Raw genomic sequence first — 22776 nt, 5'->3', positions numbered from 1 at the left:
TTTTCTTCTGCCACTGCCTCTGTTCAGAACCAACCTGATGCTGTACCCATGCAGCTGGGGAGCATGCGCATCTCCCCAGAGGGAGACAAATAAGTTACTTTCCCTGGTAACGAGTTACTTTTATTATAGAGTAATTCAGTTACTAACGCAGTTACTTTTTGGAACAAGTAGTGAGTAACTATAACTAATTACTTTTTTAAAGTAACGTTCCCAACAGTGCGGAGGAGTACTGGTAAGCGCTTCTGTCATCTCCTCATCACCCAGGTCTCGAACCACTATATCTGCTGTTCTCCGTTGGGCTGGTTTTTCTGTTACCGGTCTTGCCTTTGTTGGCAATTTCATCAATGAGATGTGAGCTCGTGAGAACAAGATTCCCTTAGTTGATTTGACAGATGTCACTTCTGTCTTTTCCCTGGATGGCAGAGAGCTTACTTCAGTTCGTCGTGTCACCAGTCCAGTTAGTCTCACTGTTTCCAGCAATCATCATGAGACAATTTCATTTTATGTTTTTCAGTCTCACTTTACCCCTATTGTTTTAGGACATCCCTGGTTTACCCAACATAATCCTCATATTGACTGGGTTAAGGGGTCTATTCATTCATGGAATTTATCTTGCCATGTAATTTGTCTGGTTTCCGCTGTCTCACCCGTGCCTTCTGTTCCTCTTTTCCAGGAAGAGCCTGATGATTTGTCTGGTGTCCCGGAGGAGTACCATGATCTGTGGCCGGTTTTCAATCATTCCCGGGTGGTTTCCTTACCGCCTCACCGTCCATACGACTGCTCTATCGAACTCCTTCCTGGCACCACGCCTCCTCGAGGTAGAGTACAGTCTTTCGGCACCCGAACGAGAGGCTCTGGAGAGATATCTCACAGAGTCTCTCGATGCGGGGATCATTACTCCTTCGTCTACCGCCAGCGCTGGGTTCTTCTGTGTAAAGAAGAAAGATGGCTCTTTGCGTTCTTGTATCAATTATCAAGGGCTGAACGACTTAACAGTCAAGAACCGTTATCCTTTGCCTACAGGGCGCAAGGATTTTTACAAAGTTAGACTAGCGCAACCCCTACTATTTAGTGCATATCAAGGAGGGAGACGAGTGGAAGACCGCGGTCAACACGCCTGTCAGTCACTTTGAATACCGGGTTCTTCCTTTCGGTTTGGTCAATGCTCCCACTGTATTTCAAGCATTATTAAACGATGTCTTAAGAGACATGCTAAATGTTTTTGTGTTTGTTTATTTGGATGACATCTTAATTTTCTCACCCTCTCTCCAGCTACACGTTCGCCGCGTCCTGCAGTGCTTATTAGAGAATCGTCTATTCGTCAAGGCTGAGAAATGTGTCTTTCATGCCCAATTGGCTACTTTGCTCAGTTATTTCAGTGAATGGGATTAGTATGAACCCTGACAAGGCTCAAGCAGTTCTTGATTGGGCTGTTCCTGATTCTCGAGTCATGCTTCAGCGATTTCAAGGTTGACAAGGTTCATCCTTGCACGTTTTACTCCCACCGTCTTTCACCTGCGGAGCGCAACTACGACGTGGGTAATTGAGAACTCTTGGCTATCCGTCTGGCGCTTGGTGAGTGGCGACACTGGCTTGAGGGAGCCAATGTACCATTCATTGTCTGGACGGATCACCGCAATCTAGAGTACTTTTGTTCTGCTTAACGTCTTAACACTCGTCAGGCCTGCTGGGCTTAATTTTTCGATCGTTTTATTTTTTTGATTTCATTTAGACGTAGTTCCAAGAACCTCAAACCTGACGCCCTTTCCCTGCAGAGGGTGCCTCGACCGAGGAGATGATTTTGCCTCAGCACTTTGTGGTCGGGGCAGCCGTCTGGGGAGTGGAACAAGCAGTCAGGCATGCTCTTCCACACACTACAAGACCAGCCCGCACTCCTGAGGGAACTTTGTTTGTACCCGAGGCTCCTCGTTCGAAGGTTCTTCGCTGGGGTCATTCTTCGAAATTAGTCACGCACGCCGGAGTAAGAGAAATGCTAGCGGCTATCCATCAGAGATTTTGGTGGCCCACTCATGAGCACGATATTCTTCATTTTAAGTCTAGTAACAATCCTCTGGCGGGTCTTCTCAGACCTTTTCCCGTTCCTTCGTATCCATGGTCGCATATTGCATTGGATTTTGTTACCGGGCTTCCCCCTTCGTCTAGTAATATGTCATTCTCACCATTGTGGACCGTATTTCTACAGCTGCGCATTTTATTCCGCTCCCTAAGTTACCGTCGGCTCAGGAGACCACACAGATTATGGTGGATCATGTATTCTCAAGATCCATGGTCTTACTTCGGACATTGTGTCTGACATAGGTCCTCAGTTCACCTTTCTGTTCTGGAGGGAATTCTGTCACCAGATAGGGGCTTCCCCCAGCCTGTCGTCAGGATTCCATCCACAGACCAATGGGCAAGCCGAAAGGACCAATCAGATTCTTGGTCGCATGCTACGTAGTCTCACCTCTCAGAATCCCTCATCATGGTGCGAGCAGTTACCATGGGCCGAATATGCTCACAATTCTCTCCCATCGTCTGCCACTGGGTTATCTACGTTTGAAGGTTGCCTTGGTTTCCAACCGCCCGTTTTCTCTGCACAGTAGCCTCAGGCTTTGGTTCCGTCCATCAAGGCTTTTATTCAGAGATGTAAGCATACCTGGGAGAGGGTGAGATCTGCCTTATGTCAAACTAGGGAACGTACTCGTCGAGCTGCTAATCGCCGCAGGGTGAGATCTGCAAGATATATTTGCGGACAGAGGGTGTGGTTATCCACCCGCAATTTGCCTATTAAAGGGATGTCTCGCAAGCTCACAGCCTCGTTTTATTGGACCCTTTTCTATTGTTAAGGTCATCAGTCCAGTCACTGTAAAGCTTAGACTGTCTGGTCAGATGCGCCGTGTTCATTCGGTTTTTCATGTGACTTGCAAAGACTACTCAAAGTTCATCCTCTGACTGGGAGGGGTACGGTCCTGAGGAGAAGTGGTGGATTCCGGCCTGGGATGTCCTGGACCGCTCGCTGATTGATGACTTCTACCGGTCCCATCAGGCTCCTTCCTCGAGTGCCTTAAGGTGCTTGTTGAGGGAGGGATACTGTCATGAGTCAGGTTTCTTCCTTTTTCTCTCTCACATGATCTCTCACTCATTTACATACACACACACACACACACTCACCTTCTTAGCTCATTATCATATTACACTTTCTCTTTCTCTGTTCTGCTGACCTCTCTCTCTTCATGCACCTTTGTGTCATTGCAATTAGCTGATTTGCTTTGAAACCTGTTTCTACTTTGCCCTAAGTGTTCACCTTTTATCTGGTGTTTGCTCTGGTAGATTCTTTGTCAGATAAAGACTGTTATTCCTGTCATCTCTGCTTTTGGAACCTTTGTTCATCACTGTGACATGTTGTCAGGGTCCCCTACAATGTGAACCCAGCCCCAAAGCAATCATACTGAGGGCCCCTGTTGACAGGGTAGGGGATGAAGGGATGATGCAAAGACTCAATTCTGCAGAGAATGGGCTTTTATTGTTAAAAATAAACAAAAGAGCAACAAAAACTACCCCATGGGGGAAAAACAGGCTGGCAAAATGCATCACATCTTTCTGAACTTTGATTTCAGACGTATACATGTGTATGTACAGTGTATATTTAAAAGTACCTTGAAGCATGAAACTTTCAGGTACCAAAACCCTGAACTTGCACATGAATATAATGTCAAATGTTCAACAAAATTAGTAAGATAAAGTTACCTTGCAAAAAGGTTTTAGTCCTATTTAGTCATGTTTTCCCAGCAGTATGTAAAATACAAAGTGTTTCCAGGCTTGGGATTCAAACCATGAAAGTGCAGAAATAATTCTGGAAGAGGTTTGATCCTCTGCTTTTGTCACGGTTTTGATTTTTCAAATTGCTTTCGCAGTACTTTGATGTCATATGCTGATCATCTGCACTGTGCTGCTTCAAGCAAACACATTTCGCCCACTGTTTGAATTAAAAAGCATGACGTTCTCCCCTCCACCTCTTGGGAAAAGTAAAATAATTAAATAAAAATCAATTCTGAGGTAAACCAATCAAATTGTAAATTTATAATGAATTGCGATAGTAAGGTAAATGTATTTTTTTCTCCCACCCCTACATATCACCAATAGAAATTCCCTAGGTAATTCCCTGGTAATTCCCTGCCTATGGCCTCCACGCCTATACTGCCCAACAAAGACAAAAGACCTAAACTCGCCTCTTGGGAGGCTCTTGCCTGAATTTTTTACCAGTATGATTATACTGAGTTCTTCACAACAGGTTTAAAAAATAGAATATTAGCATTTTAATTTTCTTAAAATACTCTATTCTTTTTTACCTTTAAACTGTGTGTTTAAGACCAACATGAAAAACCATTGCCAAAGAAAACATATTTGTATATTTTAATTGATTAATCACTGCTGCTGGAAAACTGTGACGCACTGTATGTGTCACGCAACTAACACAATAAAAGGCACAACATCACACATACACATTTGTTGAAATAGATGAGAGCAACATCTGAGAAGCTCTTGTATAAGAAATTCTAATATTTGTAAAGATCTAAAAATGCATTTCTAAGGAAGAATAAGACTGGAAAATGCTTTGCATATTATTCATGTTTAGAATTTAAAATGATCAAAACTCTTTTTATATTTCTGTTAAAACTATATTTCAACTTTTACAGTTTTCATCACCTGGCCGTAACAGACGCTGTCTGCATCCTTCTGCCATTTTCCTTCATAGGAGCTTTTTTTCTGTGTATATATGAGAACTTCATGGGTGTAATTGTTGTAATTTGATTTTATATTTGTATTTTGAAATAGTTGTGTCTGAATGTTAGGAAGTGAGTTACTGGAAATGGCAGCTGAAAATTACTCTGTGAACAATGTACAGAGCTTTATAATCATTGGATTTGATCACCTCCAGAATCAAAAGCTCCTCGGATTCCTCATCTTATTAACCTACATGCTCATACTGCTTGGGAATGGAATTAATCTGTGTGTCATTTCTATTAACAGACATTTACACAAACCAATGTACATATTAACCTGTAATCTAGCCATTGTTGACATAATATTCTCCTCTACCTGCAGCACAACCATGATCTCAGTGCTGCTGGCTGAGATTAAAACTGTTTCATATTACTCTTGTATCTCAAGGACATACTTTTATCATTTCGGTGATATCACAGTATGCATGGCTCTGACATTGATGGCAATAGACCGACTTATTGCGATCAGGCTTCCATTAAGGTACCACAGCATTGTAACAAATTCACGAACATTTCTGCTTATTTCACTAACCTGGCTCATTGGTTTTGCTATAATGGGTGTTGTGATATCAATGATAGATAGAGTCCCATACTGTCAGCCTGTCATCAGATATGTGTTCTGTGATTATCCATCTATGATCAGAACTGCTTGTGTTAATCCTGAACCCTATTTTTTCTTGCCTGCAATGATCAGTCTTTGGATGGTGTGTGGGCAGTTTCCCTTTATTCTGTGTACCTATGCTGTCCTGGCTTACAGCGTTACTAGACTCTCCAACAACTCAAGCAAAACGCAAATGATCAGCACCTGCTCCAGTCATCTCATTGTCTTGTTTAGTTATTATGCACCAAAGCTGGTTTCTAATTTACTAACTCGAATAGGAGTCGTGTTAAGCTTAACAGACAGAAACGCAGTAACAATCATAGCCTCTCTTGTTCCTTCATTAATAAACCCCACTGTTTATTGCACCAGGACTAAAGAGATCAGGAAACAAATAGCTGATGTATTTTTGCACAAAAGAATTTTACCAAATCACTTAAAGGCTGTATCATAATAATATTATATGATAAAATTATATAATATTGTATTAAATATCATGGGTGATTGTGAAGATGTTGGTGATGCAAGGTGATTGACATTCATATTTTATGCTATGCTTACAGCAGTGGTGACTGGTGGAAAATGTTCTAAGTAGGGCTGTGATGTGTCACATCCATCAATTTGAGCAAACATCCTAGTATGAAGTAATGCTAACAGAAACATACAAAGTTTAAGAAAAAAGTTTAAAAATGGAAAATATTGAGGTTTAAAACATTTTAAAAAAAGATTTTTTTTAGATAAAAAAGGTAAAAAAGAAGTTTGATTCTCATTATTTTTTGTAAGCTCTTTCTAAGATAAACTGATACTCATATGTACAAAAATCACCACTGACCCTTGCTAATTCCTGTGTACAACATTCGCCAGACATGCAACCATATCAGACTTGCATTGTACTTTACCTTGATTAAAATCATCATCCACCAAAACTTTATGATGAGATTCTGGTTTGCTTTATTGTGGCCTTACAGACAAGTCCTGACTCCATAGGTGCGATATAGAAATAGCCCATTTTGTACAATATTTGTGGACAATGATTGGTTAAATTCTGACAGACCTTGAATTTGTTCATAGCAGTTAGCTAAAATGCTACATAAACCTTCCTTTGGTGCGCGATTTCTTTTTCACCAATTGCATTTTTCGCTTAAATTGTGATTCTGGCAAAATATCGGTGCTGGTATTGCTAGATCTCAGTGCTGCATTTGACACTGTCGATCATAACATACTACTAGAGAGACTGGAGAACTGGGTCGGGCTTTCTGGGATGGTACTCAAATGATTCAGATCATACTTAGAAGGGAGAGGCTATTATGTGAGTATAGGAGAGCATAAGTCTAAGTGGACGTCCATGACATGCGGAGTCCCACAAGGGTCAATTCTTGCACCGCTCTTGTTTAGCCTGTATATGCTTCCACTAAGTCATATAATGAGAAAGAACCAAATCGCCGATCACAGCTATGCTGATGATACCCAGATTTACCTAGCCTTATCTCCAAATGACTACAGCCCCATTGACTCCCTCTGTCAACGCATTGATGAAATTAATAGTTGGATGTGCCAGAACTTTCTTCAGTTAAACAAGGAAAAAACTGAAGTCATTGCATTTGGAAACAAAGATGAAGTGTTAAAGGTGAATGCATACCTTGACTCTAGGGGTCAAACAACTAGAAATCAAGTCAGGAATCTTGGTGTGATTCTGGAGACAGACCTTAGTTTCAGTAGTCATGTCAAAGCAGTAACTAAATCAGCAATACTACCATTTAAAAAACATTGCAAGAATTAGATGTTTTGTTTCCAGTCAAGACTTGGAGAAACTTGTTCATGCCTTTATCACCAGCAGGGTGGACTATTGTAATGGGCTCCTCACTGGCCTTCCCAAAAAGACCATTAGACAGCTGCAGCTCATCCAGAATACTGCTGCCAGGATTCTGACTAGAACCAGAAAATCTGAGCATATCACACCAGTTCTCAGGTCCTTACACTGGCTTCCAGTTACATTTAGGATTGATTTTAAAGTACTTTTACTCGTATATAAGTCACTAAATGACCTAGGACCGAAATATATTGCAGATATGTTCACTGAATATAAACCTAACAGAGCACTCAGATCACTTGGATCAAGTCAGTTAGAAATACCAAGGGTTCACACAAAACAAGGGGAGTCCGCCTTTAGTTACTATGCCGCCCGCAGTTGGAATCAGCTTCCAGAAGAGATCAGATGTGCTAAAACACTAGTCACATTTAAATCTAGACTCAAAACGCATCTGTTTAGCTTTGCATTTATTGAATGAGCACTGTGCAATGTCCGAACTGATTGCACTATATTTTCACTGTTTTTTTTTTTTTGTTTTTGTTTTTTTTTATGTAAAATAATTTTCTAACTGTTTTTAAATGTTTTAATCATTTTAAAAGTTTTAAAATTGCTTGTTTTATTTTTGTTATTATTTTTCTTCATGATTATTTTACTTTCTTTTATGTAAAGCACTTTGAATTACCATTGTGTACGAAATGTGCTATATAAATAAACTTGCCTTGCCTTGCCTTGCCTTGCATTCACACACATATGGGGAATGCGTCCAACAGCACCATTCCACAACCAAGTGCAGAATGAAAACACAATGTGAACCCAGCCCCAAAGCAATCATACTGAGGGCCCCTGTTGACAGGGTAGGGGATGAAGGGATGATGCGAAGACTCAATTCTGCAGAGAATGGGCTATTATTGATAAAAAAAATAAACAAAAGAGCAACAAAAACTACCCCATTGGGGAATAACAGGCTGGCAAAATGCATCAGATCTTTCTGAACTTTTATTTCAGGACTATACATGTGTATGTACAGTGTATATTTAAAGTACCTTGAACCATGGAACTTTCAAGTACCAAAACCCTGAACTTGCACATGAAAAATAATGTCAAATGTTCAACAAAATTAATAAAATAAAGTTACTTTGCAAACGGTTTTAGTCCTATTTAGTCATGTTTTCCCAGCTGTGTGTAAAATACAAAGTGTTTCCACACTTGGGATTCAAATCAGGAAAGTGCAGAAATAATTCTGGAAGAGGTTTTATCCTTTGCCTTTGTCATGGTCTTGATTTCTCAAATTTCTTTTGCAGTTCTTTGATGTCATATGCTGATCGTCTGCACTGTGCTGCTTCAAGCGAACACATCTATAGGCTACATTTCGCCCACTGTTGAAATTAAAAAGCACAACGTTCTCCCCTCCACTTCTTAGGAAAAGTAAAATAATTAAATAAATAAAAATCGATTCTGAGGTAAAACCAATCGAATGGAAAATTGAAAAAGAATTGCGATAGTTAGGTGAATAGATTTTTTTCTCCCTACATATCACCAATAGAATATGACCAAGCCCAGCAGGAGGTCATTCCCTGCCTATGGCCTCCACACCTATACTGCCCTACAAACACAAAAGACCTCAACTCGCCTCTTGGGAGGCCCTTGCCTGAATTTTTTACCAGTATGGCTATACTGTGTTCTTCACAACAGGTTTCAAAAAATACGATATTGGCATTTTAATTTTCTTAAAATATTCTATACTTTTTGACATTTAAGCTGTGTAAGACCAACATGAAAAACCATTGCTAAAGAAAACATATTTGTATATTTTAATTGATTAATCACTGCTGCTGAAAAACTGTGACGCACTTTATGTGTCACGCAATTAAAAAAATAAAAGGCACAACATCACACATACACATTTGTTGAAATGGATGAGAGGAACATCTGAGAAGCTCTTGTATAAGAAATTCTAATATTTGTAAAGATCTAAAAATACATCTCTAAGGAAGAATCAGACTGCAAAATGTTTTGCATATTATTCATATTTAGAATTTAAAATGATCAAAACTCTTTTTATAATTCTGTTAAAACTATATTTCAACTTTCACAGTTTTCATCACTTGGCCATTACAGACGCTGTCTGCATCCTTCTGCCATTTTCCTTCATAGGAGCTTTTTTTCTGTGTATATATGAGAACTTCATGGGTGTAATTGTTGTCATATAATTTTATATATGTATTTTGAAATAGTTGTGTCTGAATGTTAGGAAGTGAGTTAATGCAAATGGCAGCTGAAAATTACTCTGTGAACAATGTACAGAGCTTTATAATCACTGGATTTGATCACCTCCAGAATCAAAAGCTCCTCGGATTCCTCATCTTATTAACCTACATGCTCATACTGCTTGGGAATGGAATTAATCTGTGTGTCATCTCGATTAACCGACATTTACACAAACCAATGTACATATTAATCTGTAATCTAGCCATTGTTGACATAATATTCTCCTCTACCTGCAGCACAACCATGATCTCAGTGCTGCTGGCTGAGATTAAAACTGTTTCATATTACTCTTGTATCTCAAGGACATACTTTTATCATCTCGGTGATATCACAGTATGCATGGCTTTGACATTGATGGCAATAGACAGACTTATTGCCATCAGGCTTCCATTAAGGTACCACAGCATTGTAACAAATTCACGAACATTTCTGCTTATTTCACTGACTTGGCTCATTTGTTTTGCTATAATGGGTGTTGAGATATCAGTGATAGATAGCGTCCCATACTGTCAGCCTGTCATCAGATATGTGTTCTGTGATTATCCTTCTATGATCAGAGCTGCTTGTGTTAATCCTGAACCCTATTTTTTCTTGCCTACAATGATCAATCTTTGGTTGCTATGTGGGCAGTTTCCCTTTATTCTGTGTACCTATGCTGTCCTGGCTTACAGCGTTACTAGACTCTCCAACAACTCAAACAAAAAGCAAATGATCAGCACCTGCTCCAGTCATCTCATTGTCTTGTTTAGTTATTATGCACCAAAGCTGGTTTCTAATTTACTAACTCGAATAGGAGTCGTGTTAAGCTTAACAGACAGAAACGCAATAATAATCATAGCCTCTCTTGTTCCTTCATTAATAAACCCCACTGTTTATTGCACCAGGACTAAAGAGATCAGGAAACGATTAGCTGATGTATTTTTGCACAAAAGAATTGTACCAAATCACTTAAAGGCTGTATCATAATAATATTATATGATAAAATTATATAATATTGTATTAAATATCATGGGTGATTCTGAAGATGTTGGTGATGCAAGGTGATTTACAGCAGTGGTGACTGGTGGAAAATGTTCTAAGTAGGGCTGTGATGTGTCACATCCATCAGTTTTAGCAAACATCCCAGTATGAAGTAATGCTAACAGTAACAGACAAATTTTAAGAAAAATATTGAGGTTTAAAACATTTTAAATAAAGATGTGTTTCAACAAGTTCATGGTTAAGTTTGATTCTCATTATTTTTTGCAAGCTCTAAGATAAACTGATACTCATATGTACAAAAATAACCATTGACCCTTGCTAACTCCTGTGTACAACATTCGCCAGACATGCAACCATATCAGACTTTATTAAGGCCTTACAGACAAGTCCTGACTCTATAGGTGCGATAGAGAAATAGCCCAATTTGTACAATTTTTGTTGACACTGATTGGTTAAATTTTGACATATCTTGAATATGTTCATATCAGTTAGCTAAACTGCTACATAAACCTTCCTTTGGTGGGTGATTTCTTCTTCACCAATTGCACTGACACACATATAGGGAATGCGTCCAACAGCACCATTCCAAAACCAAGTGCAGAATGAAGACACAATGTGAACCAAGCCCCAAAGCAATCATACTGAGGGCCCCTTTTGACAGGGTAGGGGACGAAGGGTTGATGCGAAGACTCAATGCTGCAGACAATGGGCTTTTATTGATAAAATTAAACAAAAGAGCAACAAAAACTACCCCATATAGTTTTTTCAGTTTTTCATACAAGATAAGACAACATGCAGCCAGGGAAAACCAAGCTGTGCGCTACACAGCACACAACAAAACAGGATATGAAAGCACGCAGCTGATAACATGATCTGCGTGCAACAACAATACAGGACAACGTGGTCGAACACAAACCATGTGCTCCACAAAACACAACACACGTGGACAGAAGAGCACATGGCCAAGCAACAATTAGATATTTTAGTAATCTAAATTGCCAACAGTAAAAAAAATTCAACTCAAACAACTCAAACTTGATATTTACTCCTATTTTGAAGATAATGCCTTTGCATTGTCTGCAAAACGTGACAAGTCACACCAAGTCAAGAGGCAGTAACTTCCACATTATCAATTATTTGGTTGCTGATCACCATTTACATACACGTTATAATAACACCTGTATAAAATCTGGTGATCATTGGCTGTCTCATTTAGGCTATTATTGCATATAGATGCATCTTTTTTAAAAATCATTGAAAAGGTCTTTTATTTTTTGTAATTTAATTAAATCAAACTTTCTTGTACTCTAGATTCGTTGCACACAAACTGAAATATTTTAAGTTTTTAATTCTGGTGGTTACACCTTAGAAAATTAAAATGTCATTATCTCAAAAAATTTTAATATTCCATTATGAGCTTGATTAGTTTGATTAATTTTCAGTATAAATAGGCTACTGGGTACTAGTGATGCGCGGGTCTCGATTTTTTTCCAAGCCGCAGGTCCTGCTTTTCTGAAATTATTTGGCCTGCCCCAGCCCGCATCGCGCATAAAGTTACATTTCTTTACCCGCCCCAACCTGCGGGGACATCACGCAAATTACATTGCTAGAACTTCGTATTGTAAACTTATCAAAGACTTTATAAAATATGGGTTAGGGTTAGGGCATTATTATACTGACAAATGTCGAGAGCGCATTATTCTAGATTAAATCTAGATTAAAGACCCATCTCTTTAACCTGGTTTACACATAACATACTAATATGCTTCTAATATCCAAATCCGTAAAAGGATTTTTAGGCTGCATTACTTAGGTAAACCGAAACCGGGAACACTTCCTATAAAACCCGATGTACTTGCTACATCATTAGAAGAATGGCATCTACGCTAATATTAGTCTGTTTCTCTCTTATTCCGAGGTCACCGTAGCCACCAGATCCAGTCTGTATCCAGATCAGAGGGTCACTGCAGTCACCCGGATCCAATATGTATCCAGACCAGATCGTGGATCAGCACATAGAGAGGACCTCTACAGCCCTGAAAGACAGCGGAGACCAGTACAACTAGAGCCCCAGATACAGATCCCCTGTAAAGACCTTCCACTGGGACAAGACCAGATTAAAAACAGATGATTCTTCTGCACAATCTGACTTTGCTGCAGCCTGGAATTTAACTGCTGGTTTCATTTGGTCAGAGGAGAACTGGCCCCCCAACTGAGCCTGGCTTCTCCCAAGGTTTTTTTCTCCATTCTGTCACAGATGGAGTCTTGGTTCCTTGCCGCTGTCATCTCTGGTTTGCTTAGCTGGGTGTCACTTCATTTAAAGCGATATCATTGACTTGATTGCAAATGATTGCACAGACACCATTTAAACTGAACTGAGAGGACATCACTGAATTCAATGATGAACTGCCTTTAACTGTCATTTTGCATTATTGAGACACTGTTTTCCTAATGAATGTTATTCAGTTGCTTTGACGCAATGTATTTTGTTTAAGGCGCTATATAAATCAAGGTGACTTGACTTGACTTAATCACAGCTATCAATGTGAACACCGTCTATATGAATAAAGTGTGATTATTGACTTTAAGGTGCATTAGTATGATTACCATCTCTATAACTGGCCATCAGCACGTCAGCACGTGATAATTAACTATATGAGCAGAATTCGTTTTAAATGCTGTATTTCTAGCAATCTCAGGATGTACTGTAATTGGCATACTTAGTTAAATCTTAAATCTTACATTTTAATAAGTCCTCCTCCCTGTAGGCAGTCTCGTTGTTGTCTCTGATGTGGTCAATCACTGTGATGTCATCTGCAAACTTGATGATGGAGTTAGATCCATGCTTGCAGTCGTGGGTGTAGAGGGGATAGAGAAATGGGCTCAGCACAAAGTCCTGTGGTATGGCGGTGTTGATTGTTATGGTGGAGGAGCATAGACAGTAAAAGAAATGGACACAGCGACCCCATTGGAACACAATTGAGACAAGTGAAGCCCATTTTTAGCTATTTTTAGCACTTCCGTTTCTGATGCGCAGACTCAAACTAAGCTTGATGACGTCAGCAACCTGTCTGACAGATGTAAATCTTCTAGTAGCTGTGTGTGCAAACTGCCATCGTTAATCTTGCAGAGACGGCGAGCTTGAGCGGGGAGTTCTTTGTCGTGAGTGAGCAGGAGTAAGTATTCTGATTAATTATTTTGTGTAGTATTTTAAAATGTAACGCCAGTACGCCATATTAAGTTAATTGCCTGCGAGCTTCTCCTCCTGTCTGTACGGTAATTTCTTTACTGACAGAGAGTCGAGTGGTTATGACGCAATCGTTAGCCTATTTTTACAAAAACTGTTTCTACGGGGCTATAATGTAACATAGAAGGTAATGGAGCCCTTTATACATTGTCGTGTATCTTTAGAAATAAATAATGGAGTCTTTAAACGCCTCCGATGTAAAGTTATTCGCTGTCAAAGTGATGCCAAAATGAATGGGAGGTCAATGGGATGCTAACGCAAGTGAAGTTCTGCTACAAGATGGCGGCACGCGGCCGACTTCATCTTCCGGTCGACTTCCTTGCCGCCTGTGGTGGGGCAGGTGTGTCCTGACCTAACATGCTGAGGTCTGCTGGTCAGAAAGTGCATAATCAAGTTGCAGAGAGAGGTGTTAATTTCCCGGTCTCCAAGTTTTGTGGTCAGCTTGGTGGGAATGACAGTGTTAAATGCTGAGTTGAAGTCAACAAACAACATCCTTACATATAATGTTGTGATGACTTGATCTTGTTATAGACGGTTCTTTTTTTTTTAAAGTGAAAAAAAAAAGAATGTAAGAAAATAATAAGAATTTAATTCTACAATGTACAAAGCCTATTTTATGACCAAACGCTGTTACTCCAATGTTGTTCACAAGCAGGCACGTGCACAGGTAGGGCTCAACCTGTGCAGAGCACATGCCCTTTTTGCCCTTACACTTTGAAGTAGGGGTGCTCCGATCACGATCGGCCGATCGTTACTTTGAAGTGCCCTTTTTTTGGTGGTGTTTTTTTATTTATTTATTTTTTTTATCAATGCTATTGGTCACCCTTTACATCTGTCTGTCTGTTTTACAAATATTTAGCAAATGAAAGTTCTTAAAACGAGCTTTTGTAAATCTTATTCGATCCTCAAGCTGTCAGTAAGCTGATAACTCCGCCCCCTCAATATTCATTGAATCAACTGAAGTTCCACAGGGGGGACGTCGCGTGAGAGAGAGGGCTAGCATTTGCCATCTAGTCATAGCCAATATATAGCCAACACTTAAATAGCCTGTGCATACAGTAGCATTTCATCTTTTATAAAATGCGATTTTGGCCAAATGCATTTTACCACAGGAAAAACTGAGCGCTCCGTCTAGAAAAACTAGTTTGTAACCTGTAGATGAAAATGTAATGTGATCCCGGCAGCGGCAGGCGCCGTCGTGGTTTTAATGATGGACAAAAAAATTCACATTTGCACACATTCGCTGGTCAAAAACTATATATTGACAAGTAATACAACAACATATAATTTGTTTTTACCATCGGAAAATCATAACAGGAGCGCCCCCCGCTGTTTCGTACTGGAACTTACACAAAGCGACGAGTGATCCTCGTCACCTAGATAACATATATTTCTAAGAAATTCTTCTTTGATTTATGATTGCTGATAGACTTAATTTATTATTTAGGCTAATCATGTTATGGTATACTCTCTGCTCGTCCTCACATGTATAACATGTAGTAAAACATGGTTTTACTACAGTAATTTAGTAGTAACTAAATTTTTTTTACAGAAGATCACTGTGAAATCTTTATATTTTATCACGCAGAATGTAATTCATGATTCATTCCAAGGCTTCATTTATTTGATCCAAAATACAGCAAAAACAGTAATATTGTGTAATATTTTTACAATTTTAAATAACTGTTTTCTATATGAATATATTTTAAAATGTAATTTATTTTTGTGATCAAAGCTGAATTTTCAGCATCATTACTCCAGTTCAGTACTCTTCAGTGTCACGTGATCCTTCAGAAATGCTTTTCATTGCAACTGTACATTTCACACTATTTTTATTTATTTTTTCATTGCTGGCTTATTTTAGGGAAAGTGTAGTGAATAAGAGACCTTCAAGAGACCAACATCCCTGGTCCACCACAGTATCAAATTTTTGCCAAGTAGGCGGATACATGTTGGATATGTTATAGTAACGGTATGGCTATAGTCTCTTATAATCTGGAATTGAGTTGGACATAATTACTTAAATTATATTTCAAAAAAGTTTGTCAAAAATACTTGACTCATTGCTCACCTTCCCCTCTTCTCAATGTCATTCATAATCATGTTAACCAAATAATACAAATTAGCTTATAAAACCAAACACAATAGCTAAAAAAGATAATATATATAATTGATATAAAAAAAGGGAGGGGGGTGCCCTTTTCAGTTTCAGCACATGCCCCTCAAAAGGTCTGTGCACGGCCCTGTTCACAAGTCATATTACATGTTATATCCAAATGCTTAATAAGTGGTTTAGTTGTGTAAGTATTTATTTTGTATTTTGTATGGGTCTTTATTGATAGATAAATAACTTACGGTAAAGGTTAAAGGTTACAGGCAGCTTGGTTTGATTGTGTTTGTGTGTCATTGTGAACATTAATCGATAATGTCACTTATTTACATCGCTCATTATTGATAATACTCCCAGGTTAGGTTTCGCATCTGTACAATCTTCAGAATCTGTAAGTCTCCAGAGAGCAAATTAACATAGCAAATGTGTTGACACTCTTCAGGCAAAAAAAAGAATAAAAAATGGTCACATTGTTTGTAGCACTATGTTCCATGAAAACTCTTGACATCAGATCTCTAATGTCTTCCTCAGTGAGCACACCTTCTCTCAGAAGACATAATAATCAAGCTGTATTAAAAATAAAATAAAATGATGGATAAATTATGTAAGAATATAAACTACTATTTCCACAAATCTAATCAGCCATTCAGGGCTCAAATGCAACAGCTTTTGCTTATGATTTAACGATTTGCCAGGTTGTGGTCTTTAATGTTCCACTTATTTGTGATGTTAAAATAAACTAACTTGCGGTCTGCTTAAATTTCTGAATGATAAATAATTTGTAATACTGAAAATAAATAATTCGCTCCTGCTCAAGCAATTGCTTCACTATCTTAGTAAAATAGCAATGATGCTTCCGCCCCATTAATATACACAGGGGCCCTCTTAATGATTGAGCCGATAATATTCCCTGTAGTGTTTGAGATCCCATTACACAATTGTTTTAATAGAATCAGTAACTGATGTCACTTTTGGGACTGAGGGCCAGCAGACATTATTTTATGCTCAATTCACGAGTTCACACTTATATATAATAAACTGAGTAAAGGGTTATGCATATTTGGCGTGCTGTCCAGGGAAAGGGCTCTGAGCTCGGTACTTACTCCTTCACCTATGGGTGAAAGTCATGGACACTACGTCTACGTTTTTATACAGTCTATGGTATCATCTCAGTGAGGTTTTGGAGATGCACAGTTAGGCAAATGTAATGCTTTCAGACATTTCAGTGTGGATGACAACTCTGGAAAAAAATGCCTTGTTGGCTTCATGGTTAAAAAAATTGCAAAATTGCAACATAATTACGTCATAACATCGTTTAACAAACTTTAGCCACGAAACCTGCATTTAGTATCTTCACCTGAAAAGTTATTCATTTATAACACACGGTCTGCACCGCTAGTGGAGGTAGCCTCAAACTGCGCTGTGACTGGAAAAGCCATGGTGAAAGGCTGAGCCATGGCAGGAAGCAAGTGAGGCTTTGCTGCGGTGAGATCTGGGGTGCGGCCCAGGCTCGCTGAATGTCTGCTGTGATCCAGCGCTCGAGGAGGGCCGGGTCTTAAGCGGGACAATGGTGGTGTCAAGCGGGGCAAGCTCGGGGCTTTGCACGGTCTATTGGCCACAGCGTGTGGCTGGTCGAGAAGAGTAGCTGTCACGATAATGCTTGGTGCTTGGCGGCCGTGTTTGGCAGAGAATGAGTGATCATGGGGCCGGCAAATTGCGGAAGATCTTAAAAAATCCCCGGTATAGATCTCTTAATTGGACAGAAAATTGGGTCTGTGATAAGGTGGCAAATAGAGCAAACCGAATGCTGAAAGATTAGAATAACGAAGGTAGGACTGCTTTGATTATTGGATGTGATAAATGATGATGAATTGGCCATGTAAATTATCTGCGCATGCTCCTCCCAAAACTTGTTTATGAAACATCACTAACATTAAGAAGATTCATGCTTCAGATACAAAGGCAGAAACAATCTAACCTCTAACTAGACTTAACTTCTGATGCATAATGATTTTAACCATTCAGGATGGGGTGTTACATCCAAACCACAAACATTGTTATCAATCTACATCAGAGAATACTATGTACACTGGTTAATGTAAACATCTGTTAATCAAGATGATACTCAGATTGATGTCCTTTACAAACATCGTCTGCATCCTGCTGCCATTTTCCTTCATAGGAGCTTTTTTTCTGTGCATAAATAAGTACATCAAGGATATAATTAATTTTGACTAATCATGTGTATATGTTGTATTTTGCTTGTGTCTGTTTTAGCAGTTGACTGAAAATGGCAAATGAAACTGTGAACAATTTAGCTTTATAATCAGTGGATTTGATCACCTGCGGAATCAAAAGCTCCTCAGATCATTCCTCATCTTATTAACCTACATGCTCAAATTGGGTCATAAAGACACATAAGACATGTTGGTCAACATCTTTTCTTGGTCAACATCTTTTGATGATCCTGGATCAACATTATTGTCCAAAAATATAGACTAAGCCCAATTCCTACCCCTAAAACTAATCTTACTGGTAATTTATTCCTAAAATCAGTGGGAAATGATAGCTGATATACAAGGGTGTAGAAGCTCCTAACCCTGATTTTAAGCCTAAAACAGATATTTCGTGAAAAGTTATCTCAATTCTGATTGGTTGATTGGAATGTTGTACCAGGATCAATAAGGATGTTGATCCAGAAACATGTTGTACTTGGTGAAATGCTCACTGCTCATATTGCTTGGGAACGGGATTAATCTGTGTATCATCTCAACTGGCATTTACACAAACCAATATATTAATCTGTTATCTATCTGTTGTTGACAATGTTCTCCTCTACCTGCAGCATAACCATAATCTCAGCTGCTAGCTGATATTAAAACCATTTCATACTACTCTTGTATCTCAAGCATGTTCTTCTATCATCTTGGTGATTTCACAGTATGCATGGCTCTGACATTAATGGCAATATACCTGCTTATTGCGATCAGGCATACTAGACATACTACAGCATTGCAACAAATTCAAGAACATTTCTGTTCATTTTTCTGACTTGGCTCATTACTTTCGCTTTAATGGGTGTTTTGACATCTGTGGTAGACAACGTCCCATACTGTCAGCCTGTTCTATGATCAGAGCTGCTTGTGTTAATCCTGAAACCTATTTTTTCTTGCCTGCAATGATTAATCAGTGGTGGTTCTGTGGGCAGTTCCCCTTTATTAAGTGCACACATACTGTCCTGGCCTATAGTGCGACTAAAATGATCAACACTTGTTTGAGTCACCTCATTGTATTATTTAGTTATTATGCACCAAAAATGGTCTCCAGATTGTTTACTCAAATAGGAGTTGTGCTGACTTTAACAGAGAGAAATGCATTTTTAAGTGTTGCTTCTCTTATTCCTCCCTTAATAAACCCCACATTTTACTGCACCAGAACTAAAGAGATCAGAAAATTATTAGCAGAAGCATGTTGCACATAAACGTCGCACCAATTAATTTAAAGGTTTTATCATAACAGTGTATTGTGTCAATTTAGCTGATTTTAATGATGTTGTTGTTGCATTTATTAGTTGCATTTATTAATGTAATTTGTGACACTCTTGCTCATGTTAGAAATTAAACTAATGCATGGATGTTCTTTTATTGTGTTGTGTAATGGACAGTATTTATTAATGATGCTAATGTTCAACAGACTTTCTAGAGCTCTCTGTACCTTCCACAGAAAAAAACTGTCAGGCCAATGATAATTATAAGAATTAATTCCCCTATGAAGGAAATTAACAAGGCTTTTAATTCTCGATATTGAAATGTGTTGTTTCTTTGTTTTTGAGAAGACGTTTCACTTGATTATACACTAGGGGAAGAAAAGATGATTGCTGTATTAATAAACAATAAATTAACTATTTTCCTTCAGTCATTTCCCAACAGAGACATTAATGACAATCTATTATTCACTTAGATCATCAGTGCATTATACCCTTGGCACCACTGTGACCCTGAGCATACAATGTCACCCAAAGGGGATTTAAAGACTCCTTTTAACAATATTATACTGATAAAACTCATCTCTATATCTATCATTTAGTGCGGTCTCCATATGAGAAACCATTTGAAAACTCATTTCTAACAAAATGAGTAGCAATGTTGTGACCTAGTTTGGCCTAGAAACCTTGTTTAAAAAGTTAATATCATGTAAGACCAAAAGCTATCACTTAAACATAAGCAAGAAGGGATGTTTTTGAGAATATTTCTAAATTCCTGATTAGGTTTATGAAAACTGCAGCTTATAGTCTAACATTATTTACACTGTCTACATGTTATTTTCTTACTTGACAGACATTGAGGTTTGCGTTTTGACAGAAGGGGTGCTTACGGAGAAACTCATTAAAGGTTTGATGTCATGGGTTTTCTCGTAACAATGCACAAAAATCCCTGTCACTGTTGTTTGTCTGAAGAGTGTCAACATACTTGCTACATGCCCTTAATTTGCTCTCTGGAGACACTAGACACCCTGAACATTGTACAGATGGGAAACTAAACCTGAGAGAATTACCACTGAGTGATGTAGTAAATAAGTGACAACACCCATTTATGTAGATGATGACACTCAAGAAAAACAAAAGTCAAAACATAATAATGGCCTGAGTCTGGAATTAAAATGTAATTTAACACTGAAGTAGATTTATGGTAAAAAGAATAGGACGAATATGGTACAGAGAATGGAACTTTTTGGTTGAAAATAAAATGGTTTTGCACCACCCAGAGGGCATTTCACAGGAAAACTGCAGTCACAAAAAAAAAACATATACATAGTAACATGTTATACATGTTTTTAAAATGCAATCAGACTTGTTATACAATATAAGTATTTTCAAATTAAAAAGTAGATTTACATTTTACAGTGACAAGCTCTAAAAACTATAAACTAGATAAATAACTATAGACATTGCTTAAATATAGGTACATGTATAACAATTAATTAACTTCTGGCTTTTAATTTTCTACTTAATAAACATTATTATTATAACTATCATTATTGTTATAATTATTAAGAAATAAATAAATAAGACTCTATTTTTTTATATGTATGTCTTTGCCACAGGTCATGCATACCTTTATTCACAGTGGAAATTGCAGGTGCAATTTTTTTACTTAAAGGGGGGGGGGTGAAATGCTTGTTTTCACTCAATATCCTGTTAATCTTGAGTACCTATAATGTAGTACTACATCCTTCATAACTCCAAAAAGTCTTTAGTTTTATTATATTCATAAGAGAAAGATAGTCTGTACCGATTTTTCCCGGAAAAACACGAGCCGCTGGAGGCGTGACGTGTGGGCGGAGCTAAAGAATCACGAGCGCCAGTAGGCTTTTGTGTTGAGAGCATGTGGAAACTGTGACATTACCGTGAGGAAAAAACCATCATCCAAAACAAACCATGGCTAACAGTCAGATTCAGCCGTTTATTTATGATCCAGAATCAGATCCCGAGGCTGAAACTGAACGAGAGCAGCAGCACCAACGACTCGCTCCGAGCGGGGCTCGAACCCGGGTCTCCGGCATGGGAGGAGGACGCACTAACAAGGAGGCAGAGATATTTTAAGCAGCTTCACTTCATCTACAGCGATATCATTGACTTGATTGCAAATAAATGCACAGACACTATTTAACTGAACAGAGATGACATAACTGAATTCAATGATGAACTGCCTTAACTATCATTTTGCATTATTGAGACACTGTTTTCCAAATGAATGTTGTTCAGTGCTTTGACGCAATGTATTTTGTTTAAAGCACTGTATAAATAAAGGTGATTGATTGATTAATATAGGAGTGTTAATAAACAGGACATAAATATTTTTTCTGTTTTCCCAACAGAGCCAGTAATATATTATTCAATTATATCATGTATTAGAGGCTTGGCACCACTAAGCATCTGAGGCTGAAGGGGGATTATGATTCAATAATAAACTACGTATATGAGTTTAGCTTAACAGAACACGCACTGGTAAATAGGGTAAATATTGTAAACCATCCTAGTAGATTGATCATAGTACATTAAGATAATTGTTAATTTAGTTTTTTTTAATGTTTTTTTTAAATATGCAAATTGGGTATTGTCTTATTAAATATGCAGTCATTATACATTCATTTCCAGAAATCTGCGCAAGATAAAGCCAGGTTCCTACATTTCACTTTTTGTTGACATTTTGTATATTTTTTCATCACTCCATGAATCAGAAAATGTTTTCAAGATATATTTTTGGAATAAAATTATATGAATTAGGTGAATGATATATGAAAAAATCCCTCTCTAAAAACCTTCAGAAAATAACCTGCATATATAAAACTGTGAAGTCTGGCATATGTAAGTGTTGCTGAAGTGGAGATATCTCAGTGAATGTGAAAAATTCACTCATCTGAAAGAATATGATTTCAACAGCTTGAAATCTTATAATTACCAATGATTTGTCTATATAGTTTCTTAAATGTAAGGCTAATTTATCCCATAACCATGAGCTAATATATTAAGGCCCACTTTAGTTTTACTGTTTACAAAATATAATACTATTAAATGCTTGATGTGCATAAATGTTAGTGGAGACAGCAGATTATAGTCTAAAATAGTTCACAGGTATCTCTATTAATTATTTTCTTATTTGATACAGTTTGATGTTTGTATGTTTTTGAGAGAAGGGTTGCTCACTGAGGGAGACATCAGATGTGATGTCTAGGGTTTCCATGTAACGTGCCGTAAACTCTGACACTGTTGCTTGTCAGAAGAGTCAACATATTTGCAACATGCCCTTAATTTGCTGTCAAGAGACACTAGACAGACCCTGAAGATTGTGGACTGATGGGAAAAAAAGAACTGAGATTATTTACACTAAGGAATCCAGTAGATAAGAGTCCAATTAATGTATATACTGACACTTATAAACAACAAAAACCCATGAGATCCGATGACAGGCAGAAAAA

At 38.1% G+C, this 22776-nt stretch overlaps 2 protein-coding genes and 1 pseudogene across 2 annotated transcripts; all 3 read left to right on the top strand.

Moving 5' to 3' along the window:
- Positions 1–4870: 4870 nt before the first annotated feature.
- On the top strand, positions 4871–5836 carry LOC128021016 (olfactory receptor 6N1-like). Its single transcript, XM_052607877.1, has one exon. It carries the CDS (start codon positions 4871–4873, stop codon positions 5834–5836), a length of 966 nt encoding a protein of 321 aa, XP_052463837.1.
- A 3624-nt stretch (positions 5837–9460) lies between these two features.
- LOC128021015 (olfactory receptor 6N1-like) lies at positions 9461–10426 on the top strand. The gene has a single exon (XM_052607876.1). It carries the CDS (start codon positions 9461–9463, stop codon positions 10424–10426), a length of 966 nt encoding a protein of 321 aa, XP_052463836.1.
- Positions 10427–17365: 6939 nt separating this feature from the next.
- LOC128020635 (olfactory receptor 6N1-like) lies at positions 17366–19279 on the top strand (annotated as a pseudogene).
- Positions 19280–22776: the final 3497 nt, after the last annotated feature.

Source organism: Carassius gibelio, chromosome A10, assembly GCF_023724105.1.
Source record: "Carassius gibelio isolate Cgi1373 ecotype wild population from Czech Republic chromosome A10, carGib1.2-hapl.c, whole genome shotgun sequence".
In the NCBI taxonomy this organism is placed as follows: Eukaryota; Metazoa; Chordata; class Actinopteri; order Cypriniformes; family Cyprinidae; genus Carassius; species Carassius gibelio.
This window is presented reverse-complemented; position numbering and strand designations above follow the sequence as displayed.